A 13,362-nucleotide genomic window follows, 5' to 3' on the forward strand; every position below is an offset into this window, starting at 1 on the left:
TTGTTTACCCCCCCAGTAACCAGTACAAATTGTTTCTCCCTCCAGTAACCAGTACACGTTGTTTCTCCCTCCAGTAACCAGTACACGTTGTTTATCCCTCCAGTAACCAGTACACGTTGTTCTCCCCTCCAGTAACCAGTACCCGTTGTTCTCCCCTCCAGTAACCAGTACACGTTGTTCTCCCCTCCAGTAACCAGTACACGTTGTTTCTCCCTCCAGTAACCAGTACACGTTGTTTTACCCTCCAGTAACCAGTACACGTTGTTTCTCCCTCCAGTAACCAGTACACGTTGTTTAACCCTCCAGTAACCAGTACACGTTGTTTTCCCCTCCAGTAACCAGTACACTTTGATCTCCCCTCCAGTAACCAGTACACGTTGTTTACCCCTCCCGTAACCAGTACACGTTGTTTACCACTCCAGTAACCAGTACCCGTTGTTCTCCCCTCCAGTAACCAGTACACGTTGTTTATCCCTCCAGTAACCAGTACACGTTGTTTCTCCCTCCAGTAACCAGTACACGTTGTTTCTCCCTCCAGTAACCAGTACACGTTGTTTCTCCCTCCAGTAACCAGTACACGTTGTTTCTCCCTCCAGTAACCAGTACACGTTGTTTCTCCCTCCAGTAACCAGTACACGTTGTTTAACCCTCCAGTAACCAGTACACGTTGTTCTCCCCTCCAGTAACCAGTACACGTTGTTCTCCCTTCCAGTAACCAGTACACGTTGTTCTCCCCTCCAGTAACCAGTACACGTTGTTCTTCCCTCCAGTAACCAGTACACGTTGTTTCTCCCTCCAGTAACCAGTACACGTTGTTTCTCCCTCCAGTAACCAGTACACGTTGTTTCTCCCTCCAGTAACCAGTACATGTTGTTTATCCCTCCAGTAACCAGTACACGTTGTTTATCCCTCCAGTAACCAGGACACGTTGTTTATCCCTCCAGTAACCAGTACACGTTGTTTCTCCCTCCAGTAACCAGTACACGTTGTTTCTCCCTCCAGTAACCAGGACACGTTGTTTATCCCTCCAGTAACCAGTACACGTTGTTTATCCCTCCAGTAACCAGTACACGTTGTTTCTCCCTCCAGTAACCAGGACACGTTGTTTATCCCTCCAGTAACCAGGACACGTTGTTTATTCCTCCAGTAACCAGTACACGTTGTTCTCCCCTCCAGTAACCAGGACAAGTTGTTTATCCCTCCAGTAACCAGTACACGTTGTTTCTCCCCTCCAGTAACCAGTACACGTTGTTTATCCCTCCAGTAACCAGTACACGTTGTTTACCACTCCAGTAACCAGTACACGTTGTTTCTTCCTCCAGTAACCAGTACACGTTGTTTATCCCTCCAGTAACCAGTACACGTTGTTTACCCCTCCAGTAACCAGTACACGTTGTTTCTCCCTCCAGTAACCAGTACACGTTGTTTATCCCTCCAGTAACCAGTACACGTTGTTTCTCCCTCCAGTAACCAGTACACGTTGTTTACCCCTCCAGTAACCAGTACACGTTGTTTCCCCCCTCCAGCAACCAGTACACGTTGTTTCCCCCCTCCAGCAACCAGTACACGTTGTTTCCCCCCTCCAGTAACCAGTACACGTTGTTTCCCCCCTCCAGTAACCAGTACACATTGTTTCCCCCCTCCAGTAACCAGTACACATTGTTTATCCCTCCAGTAACCAGTACACATTGTTTAATCTTCATGTTTATCCCTCCAGTAACCAGTACACGTTGTTTCTCCCTCCAGTAACCAGTACCCGTTGTTCTCCCCTCCAGTAACCAGTACACGTTGTTTCCCCCCTCCAGTAACCAGTACACGTTGTTTAACCCTCCAGTAACCAGTACACGTTGTTTATCCCCTCCAGTAACCAGTACACGTTGTTTATCCCCTCCAGTAACCAGTACACATTGTTTAATCTTCATGTTTCTCCCTCCAGTAACCAGTACACGTTGTTTCTCCCTCCAGTAACCAGTACCCGTTGTTCTCCCCTCCAGTAACCAGTACACGTTGTTCTCCCCTCCAGTAACCAGTACACGTTGTTTAACCCTCCAGTAACCAGGACACGTTGTTTATCCCTCCAGTAACCAGTACACGTTGTTTCTCCCTCCAGTAACCAGTACACGTTGTTTACCCCCCCAGTAACCAGTACAAATTGTTTCTCCCTCCAGTAACCAGTACACGTTGTTTCTCCCTCCAGTAACCAGTACACGTTGTTTATCCCTCCAGTAACCAGTACACGTTGTTCTCCCCTCCAGTAACCAGTACCCGTTGTTCTCCCCTCCAGTAACCAGTACACGTTGTTCTCCCCTCCAGTAACCAGTACACGTTGTTTCTCCCTCCAGTAACCAGTACACGTTGTTTTACCCTCCAGTAACCAGTACACGTTGTTTCTCCCTCCAGTAACCAGTACACGTTGTTTAACCCTCCAGTAACCAGTACACGTTGTTTTCCCCTCCAGTAACCAGTACACTTTGATCTCCCCTCCAGTAACCAGTACACGTTGTTTACCCCTCCCGTAACCAGTACACGTTGTTTACCACTCCAGTAACCAGTACCCGTTGTTCTCCCCTCCAGTAACCAGTACACGTTGTTTATCCCTCCAGTAACCAGTACACGTTGTTTCTCCCTCCAGTAACCAGTACACGTTGTTTCTCCCTCCAGTAACCAGTACACGTTGTTTCTCCCTCCAGTAACCAGTACACGTTGTTTCTCCCTCCAGTAACCAGTACACGTTGTTTCTCCCTCCAGTAACCAGTACACGTTGTTTAACCCTCCAGTAACCAGTACACGTTGTTCTCCCCTCCAGTAACCAGTACACGTTGTTCTCCCTTCCAGTAACCAGTACACGTTGTTCTCCCCTCCAGTAACCAGTACACGTTGTTCTTCCCTCCAGTAACCAGTACACGTTGTTTCTCCCTCCAGTAACCAGTACACGTTGTTTCTCCCTCCAGTAACCAGTACACGTTGTTTCTCCCTCCAGTAACCAGTACATGTTGTTTATCCCTCCAGTAACCAGTACACGTTGTTTATCCCTCCAGTAACCAGGACACGTTGTTTATCCCTCCAGTAACCAGTACACGTTGTTTCTCCCTCCAGTAACCAGTACACGTTGTTTCTCCCTCCAGTAACCAGGACACGTTGTTTATCCCTCCAGTAACCAGGACACGTTGTTTATCCCTCCAGTAACCAGTACACGTTGTTTATCCCTCCAGTAACCAGTACACGTTGTTTCTCCCTCCAGTAACCAGTACACGTTGTTTCTCCCTCCAGTAACCAGTACACGTTGTTTCTCCCTCCAGTAACCAGTACACGTTGTTTATCCCTCCAGTAACCAGTACACGTTGTTTCGCCCTCCAGTAACCAGTACACGTTGTTTATCCCTCCAGTAACCAGTACACGTTGTTTCTCCCTCCAGTAACCAGTACACGTTGTTTATCCCTCCAGTAACCAGGACACGTTGTTTATCCCTCCAGTAAGCAGTACACGTTGTTTCTCCCTCCAGTAACCAGTACAAGAAGTTTCCCCAGATGACGTCGTACCATCGCATGCTGCTGCACCGTGTAGCGGCCTACTTTGGCATGGACCACAACGTAGACCAGACTGGCAAGGCCGTCATCATCAACAAGACTGGCAACACACGCATGTGAGTGGGAGACAGATAGAACTGAGGAGGCCATGTGTAGAACTGAGGAGGCCATGTGTAGAACTGAGGAGGCCATGTGTAGAACTGAGGAGGCCATGTGTAGATCTGAGGAGGCCATGTGTAGATCTGAGGAGGCCATGTGTAGAACTGAGGAGGCCATGGTATGCAGGTACCATGGTAATATCACGGTACCAAAACGTCATGATACTTCTTATACCAACATTTTAGAGTACTGTAATACCGTTTCATATGATACTACCAAATGTTTCAGCCCTGTCAATCTAAGGAATCCTCTTGTCTCTGGTTTTATAAAATGTTTATAAATTCAGTTGAATTGAAGCAACAGCCTCCAAGCAACGGTCTCTTGTATGTTCAAGTCCAATCATATCCACTTCAATTTCATGTGCATATCACGTGTGGCAGCTGTGATCAGCCATCCTCTTCCTCTACCAGCCCTCACTCACCTGCATCTCTCAGCATCCTCGACCAACCTTCACTCACCTGCATCTCTCAGCATCCTCGACCAGCCCTCACTCACCTGCATCTCTCAGCATCCTCGACCAGCCCTCACTCACCTGCATCTCTCAGCATCCTCGACCAGCCCTCACTCACCTGCATCTCTCAGCATCCTCGACCAGCCCTCACTCACCTGCATCTCTCAGCATCCTCGACCAGCCCTCACTCACCTGCATCTCTCTGGATGCTATTCCTGGTCATCTATTCCTCCATCAGTTGTGTAAATATAATTTCTCGGTGATGGCGAGGGGTGACCCTGATGGGTCTTCTGGAGTTACATTTGGAGCAGCGTGTGGAGGTGGCAGGGTTTCATCACCTGTTATAACAATGAGCACAGACCAGTCTGAGTAGACTGTGCGAGTTCACTGTCATGCAGCCTCTGCGTGTCAGAGAGTGAAAGGCCTGCAGTTTTTACAGCAAAGAAAACGGATTGTTTCTAGTCTAAACAGTTATATAATAATGACCCATGTTACCAGGTCTTGTTTCTAGTCTAAACAGTTATATAATAATGACCCATGTTACCAGGTCTTGTTTCTAGTCTAAACAGTTATAGAATAATGACCCATGTTACCAGAGGTCTTGTTTCTAGTCTAAACAGTTATATAATAATGACCCATGTTACCAGGTCTTGTTTCTAGTCTAAACAGTTATAGAATAATGACCCATGTTACCAGAGGTCTTGTTTCTAGTCTAAACAGTTATATAATAATGACCCATGTTACCAGGTCTTGTTTCTAGTCTAAACAGTTATATATAATGACCCATGTTACCAGGTCTTGTTTCTAGTCTAAACAGTTATAGAAATGTGACCCATGTTACCAGAGGTCTTGTTTCTAGTCTAAACAGTTATATAATAATGACCCATGTTACCAGAGGTCTTGTTTCTAGTCTAAACAGTTATATAATAATGACCCATGTTACCAGAGGTCTTGTTTCTAGTCTAAACAGTTATAGAATAATGACCCATGTCACCAGGTCTTGTTTCTAGTCTAAACAGTTATATAATAATGACCCATGTTACCAGGTCTTGTTTCTAGTCTAAACAGTTATAGAAATACAACCCATGTTACCAGAGGTCTTGTTTCTAGTCTAAACAGTTATAGAATAATGACCCATGTTACCAGGTCTTGTTTCTAGTCTAAACAGTTATATAATAATGACCCATGTTACCAGAGGTCTTGTTTCTAGTCTAAACAGTTATAGAATACAACCCATGTTACCAGAGGTCTTGTTTCTAGTCTAAACAGTTATAGAAATGTGACCCATGTTACCAGGTCTTGTTTCTAGTCTAAACAGTTCTAGAATACAACCCATGTTACCAGACACACCTTTTTCTTTCCAGCGGGATTTGCCTTTTATATAATTTCACAATCCCAGTCGCGTGCTGCTTTAAACTAGTCCCGGGTCGCCAATTATTGGTTTGATAACAATCAACATAGTTCAGTCACTTTACCTAGCTGGCTAACTACCTGGTAACTTGACAGTAGGTCTAGGCAAATTTGATTGGCACAGAAAGATAGGAAAAGGGTCTGCTACTCATGAAATGTGATTCATATAGGTGTGATTCATATAGGTGTGATTCTTATAGGTGTGATTCATATAGGTGTGATTCTTATAGGTGTGATTCATATAGGTGTGATTCTTATAGGTGTGATTCATATAGGTGTGATTCTTATAGGTGTGATTCTTATAGGTGTGATTCATATAGGTGTGATTCTTATAGGTGTGATTCTTATAGGTGTGATTCATATAGGTGTGATTCTTATAGGTGTGATTCATATAGGTGTGATTCATATAGGTGTGATTCATATAGGTGTGATTCATATAGGTGTGATTCATATAGGTGTGATTCATATAGGTGTGATTGATTCATATAGGTGTGATTCATATAGGTGTGATTCTTATAGGTGTGATTCATATAGGTGTGATTCATATAGGTGTGATTCATATAGGTGTGATTCATATAGGTGTGATTCAAATCGGTGTGCTTCATATAGGCCTAATGGAAGCCTAAAATATCAAAAATATTTACATTTTTGGTGCTGCTTAAATTGTCTTTGGTGCCTAACGTTTTAAAATTTGGGAGCAATGTGTGTTTGTGGGAGCAGAGTGTGTTTGTGGGAGCAGCGTGTGTTTGTGGGAGCAGCGTGTGTTTGTGGGAGCAGCGTGTGTTTGTGGGAGCAGCGTGTGTTTGTGGGAGCAGCGTGTGTTTGTGGGAGCAGTGTGTGTTTGTGGGAGCAGCGTGTGTTTGTGGGAGCAGCGTGTGTTTGTGGGAGCAGTGTGTGTGTGTGTGTGTGTGTAGCGTGTGTTTGTGGGAGCAGCGTGTGTTTGTGGGAGCAGCGTGTGTTTGTGGGAGCAGCGTGTGTTTGTGGGAGCAGCGTGTGTTTGTGGGAGCAGCGTGTGTTTGTGGGAGCAGCGTGTGTTTGTGGGAGCAGCGTGTGTTTGTGGGAGCAGAGTGTGTTTGTGGGAGCAGCGTGTGTTTGTGGGAGCAGCGTGTGTTTCTGGGAGCAGCGTGTGTTTGTGGGAGCAGCGTGTGTTTGTGGGAGAAGCGTGTGTTTGTGGGAGCAGCGTGTGTTTGTGGGAGCAGCGTGTGTTTGTGGGAGCAGCGTGTGTTTGTGGGAGCAGTGTGTGTGTGTGTGTGTGTGTGTGTGTGTAGCGTGTGTTTGTGGGAGCAGCGTGTGTTTGTGGGAGCAGCGTGTGTTTGTGGGAGCAGCGTGTGTTTGTGGGAGCAGCATGTGTGTGTGTGTTTGTGGGAGCAGCGTGTGTTTGTGTGTGTTTGAGAAAAGGAGACCGCGGGAGTGTGTGGCCTTTGCCAATATGAGCAAATCAGCCATTCTATACAGTATTTTATTATACACTGAAATTATACACTGAAAGTGTGAAGTTAAATTCAATGTGTTGTATTGAGTAGAAGTGTGAATTTCAGTGACACATTTTTGCAGAACATTTAGAAAATGTGAACAAGCGCCCGGGGGACGGGTTGAACAGGACGCTAGGCAACACATTTTCCTCTTGTGGTACTACTTGGTATCGTGGTACTACTTGGTATCGTGGTACTCATTGGAATCGTGGTACTCATTGGAATCGTGGTACTACTTGGTATCGTGGTACTACTTGGTATCGTGGTACTTGGCCTGGTATCGTGGTACTCATTGGTATCGTATCGTTAGTAAAATGTTGGTATCGTTACAAAACTAGTCCTAACAAGAGTTTCTGACTTGTTTTTTTTCTTCAGCCCAGAACAGAGGTTCTCAGAGCATATCAAGGATGAGAGGAACACGGATTTCCAGAAGAAGTTTATCCTCAAGAGGGACGACGCCAGTATGGACAAGGACGATAATCAGGTCATTAGTCCCTTTTTTTTTTAAATTCTTCACTGTTGCTTTTTATTACTTAAATACTTAACAGTTAATTATACTTAACAGTTCTGATTCACAGATTCTTCATACATGTTATTTGTAGCTGTTTTTACCTTTGTACGTCTTTGTAGAACACGAGGATACGATATATGAGAAGGCTGAATGTAATATATCCTGTTGACGATTATCTGAGTATATAAATCTCTCTCACAATATTTTAAATTACACGTATTCTTCCTGAGAAGATGCTCTGAATAGTATTCGGTGAATACCACTTCTTGTCCAATGATGTTTACTGATCACACCCCTTCTTCTTCTTGTCCAATCGCAGATCCGCGTGCCGCTGTCGGACGGGCGGCGCAGCAAATCCATAGAGGAGAGGGAGGAGGAGTATCAGAGAGTACGAGACCGGATCTTTTCCCGAGAAGTAAGTGGTGGAGGATAGGAGATGCTCTTAGGCACCGAACTAGGATCAGTTTACCCTCACCAAATCGTGACATTAAGCATCGTTATGGGGTAACGCACATAACTGACCCAAGTTCAGCGGATCTGGCTCCCGATTGGCTCAGCAGTCAAAGGTACTACATCTCAGTGCTAGAGGCGGCGCTACAGACACCCTGGTTCGATCCCGGGCTGTATCACAACCGGCCGTGATCGGGAGTCCCATAGGGCGGCACACAATTTGGCCTAGCGTCTTCCGGTTTAGGGGAGGGTTTGGCCGGGGTAGGCCGTCATTGTAAATAAGAATTTGTTTTTATCTGACTTGCCCAGTTAAATAAATGTCTCAGGGCAACTCTGGTCGGGCTCAACAGTGAGGATGGGGATAGATAGTTGGGGATGGATAGTTGGGGATGGATAGTTGGGGATGGGGATGGATAGTTGGGGATGGGGATGGATAGTTGGGGATGGGGATGGATAGTTGGGGATGGATAGTTGGGGATGGATAGTTGGGGATGGATAGTTGGGGATGGATAGTTGGGGATGGATAGTTGGGGATGGATAGTTGGGGATGGGTAGTTGGGGATGGACAGTTGGGGATGGACAGTTGGGGATGGGTAGATGGGGATGGATAGTTGGGGATGGGCAGTTGGGGATGGACAGTTGGGGATGGGGATGGACAGTTGGGGATGGGGATGAACAGTTGGGGATGGGGATGGACAGTTGGGGATGGACAGATGGGGATGGATAGTTGGGGATGGACAGTTGGGGATGGACAGTTGGGGATGGGGATGGACAGTTGGGGATGGACAGTTGGGGATGGGGATGGATAGTTGGGGATGGATAGTTGGGGATGGGGATGGATAGTTGGGGATAGGGATGGACAGTTGGGGATGGGGATGGACAGTTGGGGATGGGGATGGACAGTTGTGGATGGGGATGGACAGTTGGGGATGGACAGTTGGGGATGGGGATGGATAGTTGGGGATGGATAGTTGGGGATGGGGATGATAGTTGGGGATGGATAGTTGGGGATAGGGATGGACAGTTGGGGATGGACAGTTGGGGATGGGGATGGACAGTTGGGGATGGGGATGGACAGTTGGGGATGGGGATGGACAGTTGGGGATGGGGATGGATAGTTGGGGATGGATAGTTGGGGATGGGGATGGATAGTTGGGGATAGGGATGGACAGTTGGGGATGGGGATGGACAGTTGGGGATGAGGATGGATAGTTGGGGATGGACAGTTGGGGATGAGGATGGATAGTTGGGGATGAGGATGGATAGTTGGGGATGGGGATGGACAGTTGGGGATGAGGGGGGATAGTTGGGGATGGACAGTTGGAGATGGACAGTTGGATGGGGATGGACAGTTGGGGATGGACAGTTGGGGATGGACAGTTGGGGATGAGGATGGATAGTTGGGGATGAGGATGGATAGTTGGGGATGGACAGTTGGGGATGGACATTTGGGGATGAGGATGGATAGTTGGGGATGGATAGTTGGGGATGAGGATGGATAGTTGGGGATGGACAGTTGGGGATGAGGATTGATAGTTGGGGATGAGGATGGATAGTTGGGGATGGGGATGGACAGTTGGGGATGAGGGTGGATAGTTGGGGATGGATAGATGGGGATGGGGATGGACAGTTGGAGATGGATAGATGGGGATGGAGTTGGATGGGGATGGACAGTTGGGGATGGACAGTTGGGGATGAGGATGGATAGTTGGGGATGAGGATGGATAGTTGGGGATGGACAGTTGGGGATGGACATTTGGGGATGAGGATGGATAGTTGGGGATGGATAGTTGGGGATGGGGATGGACAGTTGTACTTAACTTGTTTCCCACTGTGTTCTATTAAGCACTGTTTTAACCAGAAGTTCATTTTAATAACGTAATGTTGGAATAGAGTAAGAAGGCAGAGTAAATAAATTCATTTTAATAACGTAATGGTGGAATAGAGTAAGGTGGGCAGAGTAAATAAGTTACGTCCATATTCTTGGAGGTCATGAGTGAACCTTGGTTAACTTTTTGGGGGATAATAACAATATGTTCTCAATAACCTACTTGGTCAAATGAAAGCTATTAAATAAACATATTTCTGGGATCAACAAGCTACAGCTATTGGTAATTTACAGGTGTCTCTTTCCTTTTCAGTCCTCTCAAAATGGATACTCCAACGACAACCGGTAAGTTCACAGTAGCTCCCAGTAACGGTATGCATCACAGTGGAGCGGTGAATGTGTGTACTTGTGAAGGGGACCCCTTAGAGTACGGGGTTAGTCTCCAGCCAGTATAGTCCCTTAGGTGTGTAGGAGAGGCAGTCGGGGCGGCCTGGTCACAGCAAAGCCCCCTAAAACCCTGTTCCAACCCCCCCCCCACCCCCCACCCCCCAGGCACCGTAAAATTACACCACCAAATGATATTGAGATGTTTTTGAAGAGATCTAATAATTCTGACAATATAGCATCAGTTTCAAGCAGCAGGGTTTGGGTTTGCTAAGTTTGAATGTTGGGTTGAACTGACAATAGTTTTCCACATGTAGTCCAAAGCACAACAAAAGTACATCTTTCAACCCCTCTCCCTTTCTGATAGCGATAATTATTAAACCGATGTGTTTGAGAGACTGTTTTTAAAAATATTTGTTTTTACTGTCAACATTTCTGCTCTGTGTGCATGCTCTTTTCTGGGCTGGGGTTTGGATACAGTGCAACACTGTTACAAATGGTCGCTCCCTATCCCTCCCCTTTGCCCTTTCCTCCTCAGTGTTGGCGTGTCTGAAGGTCTGGACAGGTTTAAACAGTGGTAAAATGTTCACCATATTACTTCCATATTTACAGATCATTGAAGGGTAAGGGCCAAGGGGAGAGGTAGGGAATGAATTGAGAATGGCTGTTCCAAAACCTACATGGCCCCTTCTCCTATACCCACCCAGTAACCCCGGCTCTCCTATCTCTCCCTCCACTGTCCCCCAACAGACTTTCCCCTGAAGGCTACTCCTCTACCTCTCAAAAGAGGAGGCAGATCTTTAGGTACTGACACATCCGCGTGACGTGTGACTCTAGCAGTCTGTGATTGTGTTGCCATGCCGTTCTACCCCCCTGTCTAGTTGTGATTTGATATGACTGACTGATTGGATGAGTCCAGAGATGGCACCTTATTCCCTACTTAGTGCGTTTAGGGTGGTTAGGTTGCCATTTCAGACCTTAGCCACTGAATGTTGGTGTTGCTGCTTGGCGTGGGTTGGCTCATGGGCTGGCGTGGGTTGGCATGGCTGCTTTGTTTTTTTTGGGGGGGGGGACTGGGTACTACTTATTATCCCTCTGTCATCATTGCTACATCCTCCATGATCTCTGTTTCTGTTGATCTGGTTTTCTATCTCCCTCTTCATCTTTGCTCTACTACTTGAACAGTAGTTGTCTCTACTACTGTCTGTGGTGTCTTGAGGATAGATCTACTACTACTACTGTCTGTGGTGTCCTGAGGATAGATCTACTACTACTGTCTGTGGTGTCCTGAGGATAGATCTACTACTACTACTGTCTGTGGTGTCCTGAGGATAGATCTACTACTACTACTACTGTCTGTGGTGTCCTGAGGATAGATCTACTACTACTACTGTCTGTGGTGTCCTGAGGATAGATCTACTACTACTGTCTGTGGTGTCCTGAGGATAGATCTACTACTACTACTGTCTGTGGTGTCCTGAGGATAGATCTACTACTACTGTCTGTGGTGTCCTGAGGATAGATCTACTACTACTGTCTGTGGTGTCGTGAGGATAGATCTACTACTACTGTCTGTGGTGTCCTGAGGATAGATCTACTACTACTACTGTCTGTGGTGTCCTGAGGATAGATCTACTACTACTGTCTGTGGTGTCCTGAGGATAGATCTACTACTACTGTCTGTGGTGTCCTGAGGATAGATCTACTACTACTGTCTGTGGTGTCCTGAGGATAGATCTACTACTACTGTATGTGGTGTCCTGAGGATAGATCTACTACTACTGTCTGTGGTGTCCTGAGGATAGATCTACTACTACTGTCTGTGGTGTCCTGAGGATAGATCTACTACTACTACTGTCTGTGGTGTCCTCAGGATAGATCTACTACTACTGTCTGTGGTGTCCTGAGGATAGATCTACTACTACTGTCTGTGGTGTCGTGAAGATAGATCTACTACTACTGTCTGTGGTGTCCTGAGGATAGATCTACTACTACTGTCTGTGGTGTCCTGAGGATAGATCTACTACTACTACTGTCTGTGGTGTCCTCAGGATAGATCTACTACTACTGTCTGTGGTGTCCTGAGGATAGATCTACTACTACTACTGTCTGTGGTGTCCTGAGGATAGATCTACTACTACTGTCTGTGGTGTCCTGAGGATAGATCTACTACAACTGTCTGTGGTGTCCTGAGGATAGATCTACTACTACTGTATGTGGTGTCCTGAGGATAGATCTACTACTACTGTCTGTTGTGTCCTGAGGATAGATCTACTACTACTACTGTCTGTGGTGTCCTGAGGATAGATCTACTACTACTGTCTGTGGTGTCCTGAGGATAGATCTACTACTACTGTCTGTGGTGTCCTGAGGATAGATCTACTACTACTACTGTCTGTGGTGTCCTCAGGATAGATCTACTACTACTGTCTGTGGTGTCCTGAGGATAGATCTACTACTACTACTGTCTGTGGTGTCCTGAGGATAGATCTACTACTACTGTCTGTGGTGTCCTGAGGATAGATCTACTACAACTGTCTGTGGTGTCCTGAGGATAGATCTACTACTACTGTATGTGGTGTCCTGAGGATAGATCTACTACTACTGTCTGTTGTGTCCTGAGGATAGATCTACTACTACTACTGTCTGTGGTGTCCTGAGGATAGATCTACTACTACTGTCTGTGGTGTCCTGAGGATAGATCTACTACTACTGTCTGTGGTGTCCTGAGGATAGATCTACTACTACTACTGTCTGTGGTGTCCTGAGGATAGATCTACTACTACTGTCTGTGGTGTCCTGAGGATAGATCTACTACTACTACTGTCTGTGGTGTCCTGAGGATAGATCTACTACTACTACTGTCTGTGGTGTCCTGAAGATAGATCTACTACTACTGTCTGTGGTGTCCTGAGGATAGATCTACTACTACTGTCTGTGGTGTCCTGAGGATAGATCTACTACTACTACTGTCTGTGGTGTCCTCAGGATAGATCTACTACTACTGTCTGTGGTGTCCTGAGGATAGATCTACTACTACTGTCTGTGGTGTCCTGAGGATAGATCTACTACTACTGTCTGTGGTGTCCTGAGGATAGATCTACTACTACTACTGTCTGTGGTGTCCTGAGGATAGATCTACTACTACTACTGTCTGTGGTGTCCTGAGG

The 13,362-nt window shown here is 46.3% G+C and overlaps 1 protein-coding gene across 6 annotated transcripts in view; it reads left to right on the plus strand.

Annotated features, from left to right (window-relative positions):
* Positions 1-13,362, plus strand: part of LOC110493284 (R3H domain-containing protein 2) — a 91,197-nt gene that overhangs the window by 46,867 nt on the left and 30,968 nt on the right. For 4 of the 6 annotated variants that reach the window (XM_036950838.1, XM_036950840.1, XM_036950843.1 and 1 more), the window contains exons 8-12: positions 3,503-3,643; positions 7,395-7,503; positions 7,850-7,945; positions 10,122-10,153; positions 10,943-10,996. In XM_036950838.1, coding sequence (XP_036806733.1) covers positions 3,503-3,643; positions 7,395-7,503; positions 7,850-7,945; positions 10,122-10,153; positions 10,943-10,996 — 432 coding nt within the window. The remainder of the gene's footprint in view (positions 1-3,502; positions 3,644-7,394; positions 7,504-7,849; positions 7,946-10,121; positions 10,154-10,942; positions 10,997-13,362) is intronic. The other 2 variants (XM_036950842.1, XM_036950844.1) reach the window with 1 other exon arrangement.

This window comes from Oncorhynchus mykiss, chromosome 17, assembly GCF_013265735.2.
Source record: "Oncorhynchus mykiss isolate Arlee chromosome 17, USDA_OmykA_1.1, whole genome shotgun sequence".
NCBI lineage: Eukaryota > Metazoa > Chordata > Actinopteri > Salmoniformes > Salmonidae > Oncorhynchus > Oncorhynchus mykiss.